This window comes from Triticum aestivum, chromosome 4A, assembly GCF_018294505.1.
Source record: "Triticum aestivum cultivar Chinese Spring chromosome 4A, IWGSC CS RefSeq v2.1, whole genome shotgun sequence".
NCBI classification, from domain to species: Eukaryota; Viridiplantae; Streptophyta; class Magnoliopsida; order Poales; family Poaceae; genus Triticum; species Triticum aestivum.
In genome coordinates, this window is record NC_057803.1 from 36,354,154 (window position 1) to 36,372,712 (window position 18,559).

The 18,559-nt window shown below is 43.8% G+C and overlaps 3 protein-coding genes across 4 annotated transcripts; 1 reads left to right on the forward strand and 2 right to left on the reverse strand.

The window, feature by feature from the left end:
• Window positions 1–472: 472 nt before the first annotated feature.
• Window positions 473–9,998, reverse strand: LOC123084960 (RNA cytidine acetyltransferase 1). The gene is made up of 24 exons (XM_044506504.1): window positions 9,480–9,998; window positions 9,256–9,378; window positions 8,940–9,113; window positions 8,731–8,841; window positions 8,508–8,641; window positions 8,333–8,426; window positions 8,151–8,249; window positions 7,245–7,381; window positions 7,074–7,168; window positions 6,843–6,966; window positions 6,671–6,758; window positions 6,476–6,575; window positions 6,333–6,385; window positions 5,178–5,354; window positions 5,029–5,066; window positions 3,258–3,342; window positions 2,829–3,008; window positions 2,629–2,737; window positions 2,326–2,395; window positions 2,078–2,225; window positions 1,580–1,708; window positions 1,365–1,490; window positions 1,126–1,188; window positions 473–1,043 (listed from the first exon to the last, which is right to left on the reverse strand). Exons 1-24 carry the CDS (start codon window positions 9,981–9,983, stop codon window positions 798–800), a joined length of 3,207 nt encoding a protein of 1,068 aa, XP_044362439.1. The 5' UTR covers window positions 9,984–9,998; the 3' UTR covers window positions 473–797.
• Window positions 9,999–10,187: 189 nt separating this feature from the next.
• On the forward strand, window positions 10,188–13,921 carry LOC123084962 (18S rRNA aminocarboxypropyltransferase). The gene is made up of 10 exons (XM_044506507.1): window positions 10,188–10,385; window positions 10,651–10,688; window positions 11,059–11,108; window positions 11,184–11,249; window positions 11,480–11,520; window positions 11,771–11,907; window positions 12,280–12,370; window positions 12,826–12,897; window positions 13,317–13,423; window positions 13,546–13,921. The coding sequence occupies exons 1-10, from the start codon at window positions 10,297–10,299 to the stop codon at window positions 13,707–13,709; spliced, it is 855 nt and encodes a 284-aa protein (XP_044362442.1). The 5' UTR covers window positions 10,188–10,296; the 3' UTR covers window positions 13,710–13,921.
• LOC123084961 (aminotransferase ALD1 homolog) lies at window positions 13,891–17,785 on the reverse strand. Of its 2 annotated transcripts, none has more exons than XM_044506506.1 (7): window positions 17,568–17,785; window positions 17,392–17,450; window positions 17,223–17,290; window positions 17,007–17,123; window positions 15,423–15,485; window positions 15,177–15,281; window positions 13,891–15,081 (listed from the first exon to the last, which is right to left on the reverse strand). In XM_044506506.1, exons 1-7 carry the CDS (start codon window positions 17,588–17,590, stop codon window positions 14,170–14,172), a joined length of 1,347 nt encoding a protein of 448 aa, XP_044362441.1. In that variant the 5' UTR covers window positions 17,591–17,785; the 3' UTR covers window positions 13,891–14,169. The 2 variants fall into 2 exon arrangements, with proteins under 2 accessions (XP_044362441.1, XP_044362440.1); XM_044506505.1 differs by having other exon boundaries at window positions 17,392–17,453; window positions 17,568–17,784.
• Window positions 17,786–18,559: the final 774 nt, after the last annotated feature.

Below are 18,559 nucleotides of genomic sequence, written 5' to 3' on the forward strand. Positions count from 1 at the left end.
TTGAGTGTCTAGGATAAACTTGGGAGACATTTGAAATCCCTTTGAGCCGAAAAACAGAGGATTTGCACCCTGCATTTTCCATCACACATTTAAGCTGTAGCTGAAGCTTTGCGGTGCACTCGAAGCACACATGCAGAGCCAAAGAAACTCATCGTTGTCAATTCAATTATCAGAATGCGGTGAGCCCCCTGTGCACACTGAATGTGTTACTTTAGAGTAAATGAGTAATAATAGGTGGCTCTTCCAAATGTGCCGGCTTCTTTCTTGGGCAATACTGCCCAACATGAACCAAGAGCACTGCAGATGACACCATGTATGGCCAGCATACAGCGGTCAAACTCACCTGAAGCACCCAAGATTCAAGCCCACTCGGTGCTACTCACCTGAAACCTTGGAGGCCGTGACCCCTACTCCCCAAGCAACTGTGTTTTCTTCTTTTAGGATTTTCAAATGTAGTGGATGTTTTCAGGTATGAATGTACAACACTTTAATCAACAAGTTTCCCAACAAAATAGAATGTTGCACGGTCCTAAGAATGAGGAACTATATTCTAACAAGACAGATCATACATCAAAAATCATTGTTGCGATTCCGATTGCCCAGTATTCTAGTGAAGCAAATGGTACATCAAAATTGAGGCATGGTGGTGCCACAGGGTTTTGGAGAGGTTTCTCAGGGAGATTCTACATATTATAGCCTGCTTCCCAACTTCTGCTCCCCTCTTACCCCTTCTGGAGAGGTTTCTCTGGCGATTACAAAACACCAGAATCAGACAATCTCAATTCCAAGCGGCAGCTTCAAGTCCGCTTCTTCTTCTTCTCCGATCTACCACTGTCTTGTCCTTTTCTTTTCGATTTTTCATTTTCCCTATGCTTCTCTTTCTTGTCTGCACTTGATTTGCTGGATTTTACACTGATAACGCCGCTTGCAGACAATTTCTCATTCTGCAGAGCCTTCTCAATCTCATGGCCATCGCTTTTAATCGCATACTTCTGCAGTAGCTTTGGGTCCACAGTTGCTTCATCCGCGACTCTTCTTTTCTCCTATATTAGGCCCACAGAAACATTTATCAGTCATCCTGCATTATAATTTAACAATGTGAGGAATGTATCTCTGAAACCTCACCTTCACTTCCTGAGCAGCTTCGTCAAGGTCTTCGTCCATTGATCTGCTAAGTGGGGCTTCAATCTGAATACAACAAAAACATAACACAAACAGGTCAAACAATGAAGTTGGTATAAAACTATTCCAAAGTAAAGACCATGCTCAAATTTTTATATGTGAATAAACCATGAACTTTGCTCTGCATGCTCAACATTATAACATGATGCAAAAACCAAAACCCAAAGAGTAAGGTTTCTTACTTCCTTGAGTCTCGGTAAGGTTGCTTCAATTTCCTTTCCTGCAGTGTTATTAAGATAACCATATAACTTCTTCATTGTCTTGATGAAGTTAGATAGAACTTGTTCCCTTTCTATGCCAAGCTCTTCCTGTCAACACAAAAAAACATAAGAATTGCCGACCTGTTTGATGACAAGTTCTAAAGGATTGTGTTTGAATGGAATCAACTTGAGCTAACCTTTGTAGCACCTATGTCCTTGTCCTGCAGACCCATACAGAACAAAACTGAAGCTTGGGCACCATGTAGGGTTACAGGAAGCTTCTCTGAGAAGTACTCATGTGCTAGGATAGGGACAAGATCCAAAATCTACAAAACAAAAATATTCAAATTGGAAAAGTGTCCTCCACATATAGCTATACATAGGTTTATAGAGGAGATTCACTCCACATACAGGAAAAGTTTTCCAGTTTCATTGGAGACACATTTCAGGAGATAGAATAGACTAAGCAGGAAGAAAAGAAGACTACCTCAGATATAAACCCCAAAGATCAAAACTGTATAGCTAGGAGGCAACAATTATATAGATAATAATTACAACTAAGCGCATTAGGGAGCCATGATTTGCAGCGCAGGTATAAAGGGAAAACTGCCAGATGTTACAGTCTTTCAAGGGAAACATATTGTGAGAACTGCATTCAAAATAGAGATGCTCCATTTATTTCATCAAGTTCTTACCAGATGATAATCGACCAAGTTGTTTGAATATGCTTCTAGCCGCTTCATGTCATGTGGGGATAATACATCTCTCAATAACTTCAATGTAGTACTGGTATCATGTTCTGAAGGCTCGTGGTGTGAAAAATCTATTTTTGAAGCCAAAACACTAAAAACATAACAAAAAAATATTATTAGACAAACACATGTCTTTTGCTAAGAGAACAATATGAAGGTTAAAGCACATGTTTTTTGCTAAGAAAACACACCTCATTGCAAGTTTAAAGTTGAGATGCCGGAAAGATGTTCCCAAAAGCCGCCTGAACCTCTGTCTGAAATCTGAAAATATTGCTTTCAAACTTAGCTAGTGGAGTAAAAGTGTGTTTCTAAAGCAAAAGCATGCTGTGTAACAGAAGCAAGCAATACTATCTTGTGCATCTATCAGCCAAGGCAAAAAAAAAAGACCAATCAATGCCCTTTCTATTCGATTTGATGTATACAGTTACCACTCAAACAGCCGCAATTCAAAATGCCATGTGCTACAAACTGTAACAAGAACTCTCAGGCAATACCTTTATAAAATGGCTCCAAAAAACCAAGTTGAATTGAATCACCAGCTTTGATGTCATCACTATTTAAGGGACTCAAGGCCATACAGGTATGCTCGCCAGTAACAGCACTCTAGGAAACAGAAATAGCAAATTAATGCACATGATAAAAGAACAGAGAGGGTAACAAAGAAGCTCATGGAGTAATCAGATTAGATCATTACTGGAATCTGGCCCACATAGAATGGATAGAAGCTGTGCTTCCGCCAAAACCGGAAAAGCTCTTGTGTCAACCCGAAAGATACACCAAGGTAATGGAGCTTTTCGGGACGACGATCCTCAAGATTAACAAGGAGTGGTGGAAGATTTGCCCTAGGTTTTATGCTCTCTTCTAGGAGAGAAGCCTGCAAGAACATATACAGAACTTGAGTATACAGACTTGAGGAGGAGCAGAAGCCATACAATTATGGCAGCCGTAATAAGCAAACAAGGTTGTAAAAATCCTTAAAATTCTTACATAACCAAATACATAAAAAAATGCACAAATGCATATCAGGTTAATTTTGTTTGAAGTATAAAATACAAAATCAGAACCAGGTATATTATAATAATTGAACATCAAGCTGCCACACAAAGATTTATCCCCAAGTTACCTTCTCTGCAGCTTCAGAAACTGTAACATCAGGCTCTTCATCTTCCTCCGCATCTTTAAATACTGTCATTTCTCCTTGATAATAACTTTAAAACCAATAAAATAATATGAATTTGTCAATAAACTGGGAATGGATTAAGCTTAAATAATCTGACAAGTTGAGTTTAGTATTTATGCTATACAAATACTACCCTTGTGCTATGAAGGCTCCTCTAGTTTGACATGAACTAGCTACTAGGGAAAATTATGCTATGCAAATACTACCTGAAAGGTGCCTCTTGCCAGTACCACTCCAAACAACATTTATGGGAATGCCATTACATTTTCCATCCAAGGTTCTCCATAACTGCCCTGGTTCTCCAATCTAACCTATGCCAGACAACTAGGTTGCTACACAACCTGATACTACCATACGGAATTTCCCAAAACGTGGATACGTTTTTACATAGAGAATAAATTCAGAAGTAGATGAATACCCTTGTGGTTTTCTTTGTCATATGGAGGCTCCTCTAATGCTCCTGCATTTTGAGCTAGAGCTTCCAACTGTAGAACTACTACCGCTAACTAGCCTGCCCGACAAGAAGGGAGAAGAGATAGAGAGGGTAACAGGAGAGGGGGGGGGGGGGGGGGGGGGGGGCTCACTGATGGGAACAGCTCCGCTAAGATCTGGGATTGAGCAGTGGTGGTGCTCAGATCGCACACAACGGAGGGGGGATTTGCACTGTGTGGGCATTCACGGAGTGTGATGGGTATGGTGAGAAAGGATTGTTACCCGGACTGAAGTAGAGGATTACGGTTAGACACGTCATAGAGATATTGGGGAGTATACCAGAAGTATTGACCTGAGAAAATAAGAGTTTCTCCAATACAAGCAGGACGCAGGTCCAGGCGTACTCAAAGTATCGAGGCGGTCCACACATCTTACTACTGTCAGGGTCTCCCCTGCAGTTTTGCACTAAAAAACAGTATACTCCTCTGACATGGCAATTTTCTGAAATACTGGTAGAAATGTACACCACATCCATCACTAGGAGCCAGGACCCAGCCGACACATACCCAACACCTCCTAAGCTGTGCGCTGCTGCACTTTCAGGGCTGACACCGCTTTCCCAACATGGGTCACTGCCACTGCACTGCGGAGAGGGTGACGAGTTCCCACATTAAAACAAGCTACGTGCTACATTGCTGGTTGAGAATCGCCCAGCAAAAGAATGCTAAAGATCAAGGTTCAGTGAACGGCAGTGAGGAGTGAGCTACGCCTGCTGTTTTATCTACATTGATCATTTCCGAGGGAGCAATCACACTACAGCGATTGTACACTATCATCCGATTTGCCTCGTGATCCAGAGCCAGCCAAGTCTGCTCCCCTCAATCTGCATGGTTTCTGCACGATGCAGGAGACGAAATCCATTCCAACTGCCGGACAATATGGGCCTGCCATTACTCTCTCCATCACAAAATGATGTTACTAGCCTACTATTAAGTGCATACAAGTCAAGCCCACGTGGCAGCAAGCCCAACGCCAACAACGGCAAAAAGGACATTCAAACCACTAACAAAGACACTGGGGCACAATACGTGAAAGTAATAATATTTTAACAAACTTATTTGTTTGGGATGATACCGAGCAAAGAAGCAACTACAGAGCTGCCCCATTTCCTTTCTTTGGAATAACAACAGTCTAATTAATCATCAAATTGGACTTAAAAGAAATTGTAAGAGCATCAACTGATAAAGGCATAGATGTAGTAAGAAAAGGAGCAGTGTATAACCTTGATAAAAGTTTGACAGCAGCAGAACCATACCCAAGCTGCGTTAAAAAGGAGAGCATTAGAACAAGGAGTGGTGTTTTTCAGACATTAGCATGGAGTGATGTTAACATAGGTATTGAATCACATCCAATAGAGGCAAAAAAGCCTACCCTCAGGGCACTTGGATGAACAGCGATTCGTACTATTCGAGCTCCTGATAGACTGGGAAATACATTATCTTGAAATTGTTCACAAAACTTCCATGGAATTTGATCACCGGAAGGCGCATGGCCCTCATTTAGGCTTCTGATAGCTGATTTTTGAGATATTTGTCCTTCCAGGCAGACCTGAAAATTCCAAACAAGCTCTAACAACTTAAAATGCTGAGATTGCGTGTATACACTATCTAGTATGATCTAATCTCAATTGCTAGATGAACTAAGTGGATTGCCCATGCCTTGAAGGTGGAAGGTATAGGAATACAAACAGACCTTGGATGGTGAGTTTAATCAGTAGCACAAAACCAATTAGTTCAAGTAAGACAATAGCTATAATTTTTCACAGAACTACAAGAGTATCAGAAAAAAGGGCAGTAAACCAGTAACATAACATAGTATGAGATAAAACTCTGAAGCAGTACGGCATAATATTAGAAAGAAAAATAAAATTGAAAGTAAAAAAGAAATATATTTAAGTTAGGTCAAACCAAACTGTCCAAAAATCTGATCCAGCTACGTCTAATTTCTATTTACAGTGTGGTGTGCATCTGAGGCAGACATCGGTAATAGGCAGAAATCATTGTTATGCTCATTGCACCCTGTAACTTGTGAACGCTCCAACGAAGTAACAAAACATTCTAACTTATAAAGGGTACATGATTTCAGGTAAGAAATATGTCTAGTACTATGTTTTTAAGGCGACGCCTTACCGCCTTAGGGAGGGGGGGCGCTTTGGCGCCTAGGCGACGCCTAGGCGGGCGCTTTGGACGCCTAGGCGCCCAAAGCGGTCGATTTTCCAAAGCGGAGGGGGAGCGCTTTGACGCCTAGGCGTCGCCTTAGGGACGCCTTAGGGACGCTTTAAAAACATAGGTCTAGTATGCGCAGGCAGCGATTTACCACTTCAACAGTCAACAGAAAAATCCCAGTTTGCTCGACTACAAAACTAAGGTAGAATATTTTGTTCAAACACACGTGACCCCCATCAGAAACGAAGGTAAAATAGCATATTAGTTAAATAACTAAGAATTAAAACCACCCAATGGCAATCGTCCAGAGAAAAATTCAATATAAGATCCTCCATAGATAATCAGGACAAAGTATCCAAACCTGAATCACGCACAAAATATCCGGGAGCTGGTTTTCGGACTCATTAACTGGGCCTAACATATACAGAACAGAACACGCGTTAGTATAGAGTAATAGTGTTACCATAATAAAGAGGTGAGGTTGCAGAACAATTTGGTCCATACCGAGCAGTACAAAAAGGTGATGTGCGGGTGCATCAGCCATTAATTGCAAGTCATTAGGTGAGTTTTTGTAGTGAGAAGCAACATAAAGTGCCATCATCCGCTGAAATATTAAGTATGCAGAATAAATATCCATTTAGAGACATGTAAAACTAATGCACATAATTACAAGGAACACAGAACATCTTTAGTTCATACCTGTAAAAATACCTCACTCTCCTTGTGATATGAGAAAAGTGTGTCCCGGTTGACATAATACAGCTGACAGTGTTCTGGATGAGGTAGCCTAAAGAAAACCAGGTTTGGTTGCTAAACACACAGCGGTACAAGAAAATAGATGTACAACACCACAAGAAACAACATGACTTACCTACTGATATTTGGAATGGAGTTTGCAAGATCCAAACAAAGTAACTCGTTAAGCCAGGTTTCAATAGGATCACCAGAGGCATACCTAATGGATTCATTCAATTCAATTTTTTTAAACAGCCTGCCTACAAACCAAAATAAAGCAAAAGGCACGTGTAAAGCATCCAAATATTCAGAAGGTTCTTTCAAATGTAGACAACTCATTTATAGATGAGAGCAAGACGACTCTTACTGGAACTGGGTCCATCACTTGAAGCTGATGGCTGGCTTTGGGATTCTAACTGCTGGAGGAGTTTCAAAGACAAGGATCGGCCTGTCCCTTCATACCTTCAATAAAAATATCCAGAATGATCACTCCCATGATTTATGGTTCTAGAGCATTAGTAACTGAAAGCAATCATACCCGTTGACAGTGGAAGATAGGAAAACAAGATATGGGCCAAGCAAGGCTTTAACAATTGGCAATGGAATAGCGGCAGCTTCATCAATGACAAGAAGTTCAACTTGAGAAAGCTTTCCATGATCATGTGGTTTCATATACTGCAAACATTAGAAACTTTAGAACCAGTTCACAGATGCTAAGCAAAGTGATGTTCAACAGTACAAAATATGTCTACATCCCTCCCTTTTCAAACCATTTCAGCATTGAATGAGCCCCAGTTTAATTAGTTTTTGGAGACGATTTGAAATCAGATGAAATTAAGGGTAATTAGTATAAGCGTAGGGCATAAACGTAAGCTTAATTTCTCATCTACAGATCTGATCTTTTTGGATGGAGAGATGGTTTGGATCAAACCCTAACTTGTACTTTTATTAGTAGTACAAGATATGAGCAGACACTTCATAAGAATTAAGCAATAGTCATAATGGCGCCTAGCAAGGCTAGAAGGTTCCAATCCTCAGCGGCTCTTCAGCTGTTAGATTATTGAATATCAATCTAATATTTTCATCTGTACATCAATACCATATTTTCATCTGTACATCAGCTAAGCAAAGATGAACTATGGTTCTCAGGAATAGCAGGATCTTGATAAGTAAATAATCAAACTAGTTGCCACCATTGTCGAGGGCATAACTATGTAAGCTTTATCTTAAAGCAGCCAAAGTCTTTTAAGTTCTTGCTTTAGAAATTTAACTTCCAAGGCTTTCCAGGGAAGCTAAAGGATCCCTTTGAATCCCTTTGAACATAGAAGCTGAAGTCCTTCACCAATTCACTATGAAGTTAGATTCTAAAAGCTAAACATCCCAGAAGGAGCAGAAGTGGTAGGCTGGTAGCAACCAACTAGTAGTTTTACTAATTTATTATTACCTGGATTGTTTGACGATGTTGCTTATGGACGTTTATTTGTATTATTGCTTTCCTGAGATTTGGATCTGAACTCTTCACTACATCATAATGCAAATGCTCCTGAAAGGGGGAAATGAAGCACAGATGCGTTCACATAGCATGTGTTTAAACTTTGACAACAAGACAAAATATTAGACATATACCTTGTACTCCATTGCATTTAGTCCTTTGCAGACAAAATCAAATAGTGTATTTAAGTTCTCAGGACTTGGTGCGGTGACAAATATATTTGAATACCTACAAAGACAAATCATTAGCCTCAACGAGAGGAACACATGAAATGAAAAACATAAATAACACAACTGAGTTAAGCTTTACCCAGCTGCGATGGCTCCAGCAATAGCAAGACCAAGGGCAGCTGATTTCCCACGTCCACGAGCAGCGAGCAAGGCAACCGTGCTCCTAAGGGACTTGTCCAAAATAGAGTCTAGGAAATTGATAACAGCTTTACCCTGCATATATTGTTTTTCAGTTTTGAGTTTATGACCAATAAAAAACATGACTTAAGGAAAATTTGGACAGGGTAAAAGGCAAATTGTACCTGATCCATTGTGCAACACTTTCCGATTAAAGGGCCAACCGGGAAGTCTTCACGGAATTGATCTTTTAGGTCTTTCAACTCTCGTTCCCTTTCAGACAATCCCTCAGAATCCTAAACACATGATAATAAAATATGCATGTCTTAGATGACCAAATTGGCACAAACAGAATTTTCAAGAAATGCATAATTTCACCAGCTGAACCTCATACCTCATTCTTTGTAACTGGTTGTATAAATTTCATGTGAGATGATATAGGCAGAATGTTGAGTTCATCATCCATCACAATACATGCTTTGCATGACGCTATGGACAGCAAGAACCTTTCGTTGAACCTTGTGGCTGCCTGAGTATGAGACTCTGTTCGGAACCTTTCGTGTACATCCTGTTAGCACAAGGACCATGTGAGTTTAATTTAGCTTAGCAGGACAGGGAGGGGGCAAAGAAGCTAATCAACAGCATTGAATCAAATGAAATTGGATCACGCAGCAATAGCGAACGAACGCGCGACAGAAAAATGAGCTCACCATAACCATCGTGTAGAGACTGGTCAGCGAGGAGAGCGAAGAGAGCAGCAGGATGACCAAACCACCGCCCTCAACGGTCTCAATGGTCCTGGCCAGAAGGTTCGGCGTCAGCGCCTCGAAGTCCTGCAGAGAGCAAACACACAGTCAGTTTCAGGCAGAGCACCACAGGCAAGCAACATCCCCGCAAAACAGCGAAACCGCAGCCTCTGAAGCCATCATCATACCTGCAGTATGCACATGCCAAATGTGTTGCCGAGGACCCTCTCCGAGTCCTTGTACATGCAGTAGGTGATGTCGGAGGTCTCGAGGAAGAGGGAGAAGGGGTCGGCCTTCTCGGGGTCCATGAGGCCGCGCTGCATGAGCTTCTTGATCTGCTTGGCGCGCTTCTTCCGGTGGCTGCTGATCTCGAGCTTGTTGCGGTAGCACCAGAGCACGGAGGGGCGCGACTTGACGCGGGACTTGGCCAGCATGTAGTTGAGGTTGACGATCTGGTCGCGCGACTTGTCGCCGACGATGATGAACATGGACCGCTGCCGCTGCCGCACGCCGTTCTCGATCAGCGTGCGGATGCGCTCGTCCACCTTCTTCCTCATCCTCGCCGCCGCCGCCGCTCGCCGGTTCTTTCTCGTGAATGGGGATTGGGAGGGACGGGGTTTAGCTAGGGTTTTCCGGCTGCCGGCGTCCACCTGATATGACGGGACGGAGAGGAGGAGGGGAACCGGGAGCATGGACGGCCGGATGCGTGTGCCTTCGACGGTCCAGATTCCCCCATTTCTTCCGGCGAGAGCGCTCTCTGGCCTCTGCGGTGGAATGGGCTGTAGAACTGCGGCCTGCTAAATTGGGCCCACAGCCCAACTTCCGTGGTCATTTTCGTAGGCCCGACCCCGCCCAGCCCAACTGTGTTAAGGGACCCACGCGCAGAGAGGCTATACGCGGGCTCCACCGAAGTTTTCTCAGGGGCTCAGGGCTTTCTCTCCCGAGCCAAACACCGCCGCCACCGCCGCCGGAAGAGGGGGGTTCGCCGCTGGCAAGTCTTCCAGGATGGGGTACCACCGCAATAGGCGCGGGCGTGGATCCTCGTCGTCGTCCTCCTCCTCCTCTTCGCGCCGCACCAAGCAAGAAGCCTCGTGGTAACTCCACTTCCTCCGAGTGCTAGTTAGTTTCCAGTCCAAAGAGCTCTGCCTTTCTCTAGGTCTCTGCTTAAGGGCCTGTAGGATTTTGCTCGAATTTTCGGGCCGTGGCTTTAGCAGTTAGACTAGGTTTCACTCGTGTTTAGCTGATCGCAGTGATGCGGAGAGGATGAAATGTATGCTTCAGTTGAAGTTGCGAATTTGGAAACATATTCTAGAAAAAAAAAACGGGAGTAAAATAACATTCTTTTATCTTCAATTTCAGCGATGATGCTCCTGGGACATCACTTCCAAGGCAGGAAGGTACAAATTCCCTGGAACTTCCCGGTTGTTTATGGACAGCTCTTGCTTTTAAACAGGCTTATGATTGACAAATTGCTATGTGAAATTGAGATGCGTTTAGACGAAAATATACCGCTCGTAAATTGAGATGCCACCTGAATTCCATTCATTTATTGACCGGAGTTATTTCATAGGTTACAATTTATTGGAGTTTAATACGAGTAGCTCATAAACTATAGTGGTACTACTTATTGGATGCAACGTCGCAGTTATATAAACAGTGTAGGCTGCGGTCAAATCCATATTGGGACTCGTGAGCTTCATGAAATTGCTTTACAGTTTACAACATTCCTGAAACCTTAGTATTGATAATGCTATTTTGATTTTCCAGACAACGCCGAAGAGGAATCTAATAGCCCAAAAATTCAGCTTGCAATGTGGGTAGGTATGATGTTTTCAATTCTTCTTATGCTGCTCATTTGACAGTCTGTGTAAGCTCTTTGTGTTTATTTATAGGACTTTGGGCAATGCGATGCTAAAAGATGCACTGGTCGCAAGCTTTCAAGATTTGGGCTGTTAAAGGTAAGGCACCACTTGGTTCACAACATCTAAAATTCAAAACTCTTTCCCTCCTCTCAAAACCGAGGTACCTGCTAAAATAGAAAATAAGAAAAAGTAAACTACACATACTGCATGCACATGTATAGAGTCAAGGTCAGTTAATATCATCAAGCTGATTCTTCTATGCTTTTAGTAAATTATACTCTTCTTACGACATGCTTTCTCTAACAAGTTTGTTGTTTGTCTTGCAGGAGTTGCGAGTTACGAATGGTTTTGGTGGTGTTGTTCTCAGGTAATCCATTAGATATGCGAATCATCTGAAACTCTTTGAAGCTTAGTTTTCTGATTTCTCTCAGTTAGGTTATCCTATATAAGTTTCTAAAGCGTTGGTTACTGTGAAGCTGTGTGAAGCTAAGTTTTGTGATTTCTCTCAGTTTGGTAATCCTGTAAAACTTGTAAAATAAACTAAACATGCTCATGTAAACTTGGCCTTTGAGATACATATTTACTCCAGCTGATTGTTTTCCTTCTTTTGCTTTCAGCCCTGTTGGGACACATTGTGTGTCCAAGGAAGATCATCCTATCGTGCAACGAAAAGGATTGGCCGTGGTTGATTGTTCTTGGGCACGTTTAGATGATGTCCCTTTTGTGAAACTCCGTTGTGGTGCTCCTCGTCTCTGTAAGATCATCGTATTTAAGTAAATCCACTAAGGAGGTGTATCATTGTATTTTGATTTAGAAATGTGGGATTATTTTCTCATACCTGTTTTGCATGAACTACACATAGCAGACAAGTAAGATGGTTAACTAGTTGTTATTTGTAAATTTATCATTGGGTCATGCATCCCTTCGAGTCAAAGTTCCAGACTCTCCCTGCTCTTTCAGTTTATATTTTAGAACATAACTTTGGCATGCTTTCATAGGAAGTCTTTTTTTGCCTTGTTTCCCTTTAACCAAAATTAGGTTCATAATTAGTTCCTGTCGCAAGGCTTTGCCTCTTGTAGATCTGTGTGGATTCATTAAATTGTATGTTTTATTCTACTGTTTGCAGTGCCATGGTTGGTAGCAGCAAACCCTGTAAATTATGGCCGGCCATGTCAGCTTTCCTGTGTGGAAGCTTTGTCAGCAGCCCTCATAATATGGTAAATTTTCTAGCCTCACTTATCTAGAATTGTTTGTTAAGCTATTGATGTAGATAAAAAAATCATAAGTTGGTGCTTTGAGCTATGATATTACTTCTAGGCTTTTGAGATGTGACAGTTTTGGGCATTTTGTTGTTGACGAACTGGTTTAGTGCCTAAACTTTCTCCCAAATGTTCAGTTAAATTGTACTTCCTCCGATCCTAAATATAAGTCTTTTTAGAAATTTCAATAAGAACTACATACGGATGTATATAGACATATCTTAGAGTGTAGATTCACTCATTTTGCTCCGTATGTAGTCCGCATTGGGATCTCTAAAAAGACTTGTATTTAGGAACGGAGGGAGTAGGTCTGAATCTATGGTGTGACATATCCAGCGTGTGAATTCGTGGTTCAGGATAGTGCTAGTTATTTTCTGCCATGGTTTTAGCTTATGTTATAACTATATTCGCAGTGGGGAGGAAGAGACAGGAGAACAGCTGCTTGCGAAATTCAAGTGGGGTCACTCATTCTTATCACTTAACAGGTCAGTCCACTAACTACTTTTTTGTATCACATGTAGGTTTGTAATGAAGTTTAGACTATGTACACCATTCTACTTATTTATGGGTAGTGTAAGCAATGAGATGGTTGAATGTACCATTGTCCTGCAAGACGCAAAACCCAATGATTGTTAGTATTACATAGATGAAGCAAATTAATTTCTGGTCATACATGCTAACTGCTGACCTAATCACTAGCAATCAGTGATGGTGCCACGATAGGGCACTTTGCTGCATATTTAGTTTATCCAGCATTCAATCATCTTAGTTTGAATGCAATACCCAAATTGTGCACTATCTACCCTTCACATTAACTAGCCTGAATTCTTCATACAGAACATGTTTCATTTACGTAATGTATTAGGTCAGGTTTTCACACCATTTCCCTTGTAATAATGTGCAGGGATCTGCTGAAAGCATACTCCAAGTGTGAAAATGGCACCGAGATAATCAACGTGCAGAACTCGTGGCTGTCAAGCGCATCTAGTGTTTCAAAGTCACCTGTAAACGGTAACAACCACATTGCATCTCAGAGCATTAGAATTTTGGCAAAAATCTATCCATACGCAAATTGTGCTAAGATTGGTTCTGCGGACATTGATTTTACTTTTGTTGTTATTTGTGCATCACAGTGGCAGATAAACCACACCGAAGCACAGAGGAAGGATCAGATTCTGAATCTGACGATGGCTTGCCCCCTCTGGAAGAGAACATGAACCACTTGGACCTTAGCGAGGACGAAGAAAGTGAAGAGGAAAGTGAAACTGAAAACGAAGGGATTACCAACGCAAAATGATGTTTGTTTGTCCGAATCAAAATAAGATCCAGGTCTCTTGAGGTGTTGGTCGTGGATCTGAAAACAATCTATCTCTGTACACTCGTATTGCTTGCTTGCTTCGTGTAACAGTAGATGTATTTTTCTTTTCAGGGATTCGTGTACCAGTATATGTAAGTGTAAACTGTAAACACACACTCTCTTTGAGAACACGAGTGCGTTTATTTAGACCATATATATGTTCCCATTATTGTTCCATCCGTATATTAACCAATGAGCACTCTCATTAGAGCATACATATATGATTGTCCAGTACATAAACGTAGTTGATCAGCACGAGCCTGTATGTATCCTCACGTGTCAACGCGTCGTCGTATCTCGCAGCGTTATTGTACGAACGTGCGTGCGTATGCATGAATGAGTAAGCAAAAAGGTGCTGCGCCACTGCACGATACGAGACGTACGACGGTCGACGGAGGGTTCAGGCGAGGAAGCTGGTGAGCCTGGCGCAGGCCTCGACGACCCGGTCCCGGCTGTTGAAGGCGCTGACCCTGACGAAGCCCTCGCCGCCGGGGCCGAAGCCGCTCCCCGGCACGGTGATGACGTGCGTCTTCTCGAGGATCTCGGCGAACACGTCCCAGGAGCGGCGGCCGGGGAAGAGGCGCACCCAGACGTAGGGCGAGTCGTCGCCGCCGTACACCTCCTTGCCCAGCGCCTGGAAGGTGCCCACCAGCACCCGCGCGTTCTCCTTGTACCCGGCCACCACGCGCGCCACGGCGGCGCGGCCCTCCTCCGTGGCCAGGCACGCCAGCCCGCCCGCCTGCGCCACGCTGGACGCGCCGTTGAAGCAGGTGGTCACCACGCGGTCGAAGTCCCGGGCCACGCGGGTGCCGTCGGCGTAGAGCAGCTCGTCGGGCACCACGGCCCACCCCAGCCGCACCCCCGTGAACCCGGCGAACTTGGAGAAGGAGGAGATCTCGATGGCCACCTCCCGCGCCCCCGGCACCTCGTAGATGGACCGCGGCTTGTCGCCGTCGTCGCCGCCGGCGCCGGGGGAGACGTAGGAGGCGTAGGCGGAGTCGAAGACGACGATGGAGCCGTTGCGGCGCGCGAAGTCGACGAGCTGCCGCAGCTGGTCGCGGGAGGCGGCGTGGCCCGTGGGGTTGTTGGGCGAGCAGAAGAAGATGACGTCGGTGCGGCGGACGCGCGAGAGGTCCGGGAAGAAGGCGTTCTCCGGCGCGCACCGCATGTACTCGATCCCGGCGTACCGGCTGCCGCCGGACTCCTCGTCGACCGCCGCCGGCCCCGTCTGCCCCATGATCACGCCGTTGTCCACGTACCCCGGGAACGTGGGGTCCTGCACGGCGATGGTCACGTCCCGCCCGAACATCATCTGCATCACAAGGATGGAGAAACAAGGTGAGGTTTTTACATTTACTTGGAACACCGAACCTCGATCGTTCATGGAAACCGGTGGGTTTGCTGAACCTGAAGGCGCGCAATGTCGCACTGCGCTCCGTCGGAGATGAACACCTCGGTGTCTCGTATCCCCATGTTTGGGTACACTACGTCAGCGATGGCCTTCCTCAGACTCTGCATGCACATGCATGTGTTAGTTTTCTGAGGCGCTTCATCATCTCTTGTTACGGTTAGAACTTAGAAGCCTTTTCTTCAAGAACAGTATGATGGTAAATAAAAGAGTATTTTACTGCAGACTGCAGATTAATAAATTACCTTCTGGCCTTGCTCTGGCCCATAGCCTTGGTACCCTTCGGGAGTTGATAACGCAAGCGCGTACTGCAAGAATAGGAGGAAATTTTGTAAGCCATGAACAGTTAATCCTTCAGCCAAAACTGTTCTGGAAACAAATTTGTTGGTCAATTTCAGCTAGCCACGTAGAAGTAAGTATCAAAGTCAAGCAGCGCAAGCAAGCAAAGCGTAAATCTGTTGTCGGTTCTCAGTCGTCGCCTTTTCGTTGTGTGATGTAACAGAACAAGCATGGCCGGCCACATAAAATGATAAAATGCAGTGTATATCTGCTGGACACAGCCATGCATTAGCTGATCAGTAGTAATACGAGATTTGCAAGCACTTTCAGCGTACTTATTCCAGGATTAGGGTTGGCCAGGCGCAGATGTAGTGCAACAAGCATGCGATCGATCATCACAAATTAAAGATCGAGCACAAATCTGGTAGCATAGACTAGTCCACGAGGACCGCTTATACACATGCATAGTTACATAGAGCAGCCGTGCACATGCAGTGGCAGGCACCTTATCCTACCGTGCCTGTGATATAGTATCTCCTGGACCCGATCAGAGATGAATGATGCAAGTACACCTAAATAATCTTCTCGTATCCACTTCCAATTTTAGGGGGTTTGTGGCAGCACAGACGAGGAAAATCAAAGGTGCGGGCAGGCTTGACAAAGAAAGAAAGGTTGCATTGCATGGTAGGCATGGAAGCAGACAAATGTATGCAGCATGTAAAGAAAGAGACTGCCATTGGAGATAAGGGTTTGACAAGTCCAATCTGATGCTGTTGTATGATGGAGCTTCAGAATCTAGTTAGCTAGGCTTGCACTGTTGCACTTGCTGTCTATCACGACGACGTACGACACGTGGTCTCCTTCTCTGCTTGGGAGAAAGGTCTTCTGTGCACGTGTATACATGTAGTTAACCAGCGAGGATCAGATATGTCACCCTAATTAATACTAGTATCTATAAAAATTGTTTGGAGCATTCGGCAGAGGACTACTGATGATGGGATGCAGAGCAAGGATGGACAATATGGTCTTGGTGGCCAATGACATGTATATACTCTATATAGTACTAGTAGTTAATTAGTGTAGTTGGTGAATTATCTTGGCCGTTGCAGTACCAGGAATTTAACCTAGCTATCCAGGTTCCTGCCAACCATTCCCTTTATGATATACATATGTATGCCTTGTACAAAGATCGTCAGAAATATCCATGCAATTATTGGGCATTTGCACATGAAATAGACTTTTGAGGATGAAAATAGACTCGACTAATTAATCAGCTCCCGTGTTGTATTTGGCTAGCACTGCAGGGGTACGTACGTGGATGCCTTTATGATAAGATTACGATAAGAATTAAATCCAATGAGATATGATGTGAGAGGGTTATATATCTCGTTTAGATTTGATGTAGTGCCATTTCTGCTATAAAACGATCATGTGGTTGTGCATTCATATATATACGTACGCATGTTCAAGGGTAAAAGGAATTTAGCTTCTACTACATGTTGGTGGTGTTGGAAGTAATATATGGAAGGATGTATGAGTAGTATATATACCTCGGCCATGGCCGAAGTGACGATGCTTGGTATGGGCTGGGTCGTGTCCCCGATGCCCAAGCTGATGACCTTGGCGTCCGGGTACTTCTTCTCGTGTGCTTCACGTCTCATGCTAATCTGAACCACGTACCAAAAGGATGACATATTAGTTAGTGAGTGAAGAACATTCGTGCATGCTCAGATGGCCAGTGAAATCCCTAAATCTTCTGTACGTGCCTCCGGGAATAAGTAGCCGTTCTGAAGCTTCTCCATGTTTGGATTGCGACGCACGCTCGTCCGCGAGGCTGAATTGTTAGGATGCACAAGCACAAATTCAGAGATGGCCAAACATTCGGAGATGGCAAGAGTACTACTGCTAATGCTACAAGGATCAAACAGTAAGTACCTGGTCCCCTCTTTGCAGGAGGCTCAACATCCAGTGGAAGGACATCCTTCTCAAGCACCCTGCTTGGACGATCAGATCAAACAAAACAAGGGAAACATCAATTACACACAACGAAAAAGCGATTACACACAACCAGTCGATGCACACAACGAAAAAGCGCGATTGTAAGTACATACTTGGAGATCATGTTCGTCGGCATGATCGGTCGATGCGGGAGCCTTGGACTGGTCGGCTGAGAGCCTCTTGATTCAGAGAGTCTCTTGGCGCGTGGTCGCAATAGCTAGCAGCAAGAGGTAGCTCTAGGAGGCAAGAAACAATGGAGCTCCTGGGTGTATTTATAGGGCTGGGAGGAGCAGACACGACTAACCAAAGGTGGCAACTGGCAAGAGAGCAACGCGAGCAATGCCGGATTTTATAGAAGAGCCTAGCTACTAGCTAGCTAGCTAGCTAACCGGCGTTGAAAAGTAGCCCTCGCCACGGCTGGTCCGCTTTGAAAAATGCCGTCCATGGTCGGAAGCAAAGCCAAGAGCTGAATTTCTTTTCAAGAGGATACGAATACGATCGCCAGCTGCGGTTTAGGCAGTCTTCGGCTAGGCGCGGTTTGTCCCCCCATGGACAAAATCTTGGTTTGGGGTGTCCACACCTGGCGCGGCCCGAACGCCAGGTGTGATTTTTCCTGGCAAAGGGCACCAAACCATGCGTCTGAATTTGGTCATAAAATTCAGATGTTGAAATCTTCCTGTATATCCTGGAGGTGAAGGTTTCGGAGCATGGCTAGCTGGCTAGGTGAAGAGTACTCCCTCCATCCGAAAAATCTTGTCCCAAACTTGTCTTTCAAATGGATGTATTTAGCACTAACTTGATGCTAGATACATTCATATGAGAGACAAGCTATTTCAGACGGAGGGAGTAATAATTGGGAAAACTTTGTTTTTGCCACTCTAGCTTTTGACCACTTTACTTTTGCCACTCTAAAATTTGACATTTCACTTTTGTCATTCTTAGTTTTTGACAATACATCACAATTGCCATTCCATGGCAAAAGCAACAATTTTAGATTGGCAATTCTGATACATTGTCAAATCTAAGAGTGGCAAAAGTAAAATGAAAAATTATTGCTTTTGCCACGAAATGGCATTTGTAATGTATTGTCAAAAGCTAAGAGTGA

Excerpts from the sequence above, each read along its gene's own strand:
- LOC123084960 (XM_044506504.1), bottom strand. The coding sequence starts at position 9,983 with ATGCTCCCGGTTCCCCTCCTCCTCTCCGTCCCGTCATATCAGGTGGAC. Across the intron at positions 8,842-8,939 it reads AACCAGTTACAAAGAATGAG|GATTCTGAGGGATTGTCTGA; the intron begins GTATGAGGTTCA and ends TCATGTGTTTAG. Across the intron at positions 5,355-6,332 it reads ATATTTTGTGCGTGATTCAG|GTCTGCCTGGAAGGACAAAT; the intron begins GTTTGGATACTT and ends TGGAATTTTCAG.
- LOC123084961 (XM_044506505.1), bottom strand. The coding sequence starts at position 17,590 with ATGCCGACGAACATGATCTCCAA. Across the intron at positions 15,486-17,006 it reads TCACTTCGGCCATGGCCGAG|TACGCGCTTGCGTTATCAAC; the intron begins GTATATATACTA and ends CTATTCTTGCAG. Across the intron at positions 15,082-15,176 it reads GCGACATTGCGCGCCTTCAG|ATGATGTTCGGGCGGGACGT; the intron begins GTTCAGCAAACC and ends CTTGTGATGCAG.
- LOC123084962 (XM_044506507.1), top strand. The coding sequence starts at position 10,297 with ATGGGGTACCACCGCAATAGGCGCGGGCGTGGATCCTCGTCGTCGTCC. Across the intron at positions 10,386-10,650 it reads ACCAAGCAAGAAGCCTCGTG|CGATGATGCTCCTGGGACAT; the intron begins GTAACTCCACTT and ends CTTCAATTTCAG. Across the intron at positions 10,689-11,058 it reads ATCACTTCCAAGGCAGGAAG|ACAACGCCGAAGAGGAATCT; the intron begins GTACAAATTCCC and ends TTGATTTTCCAG.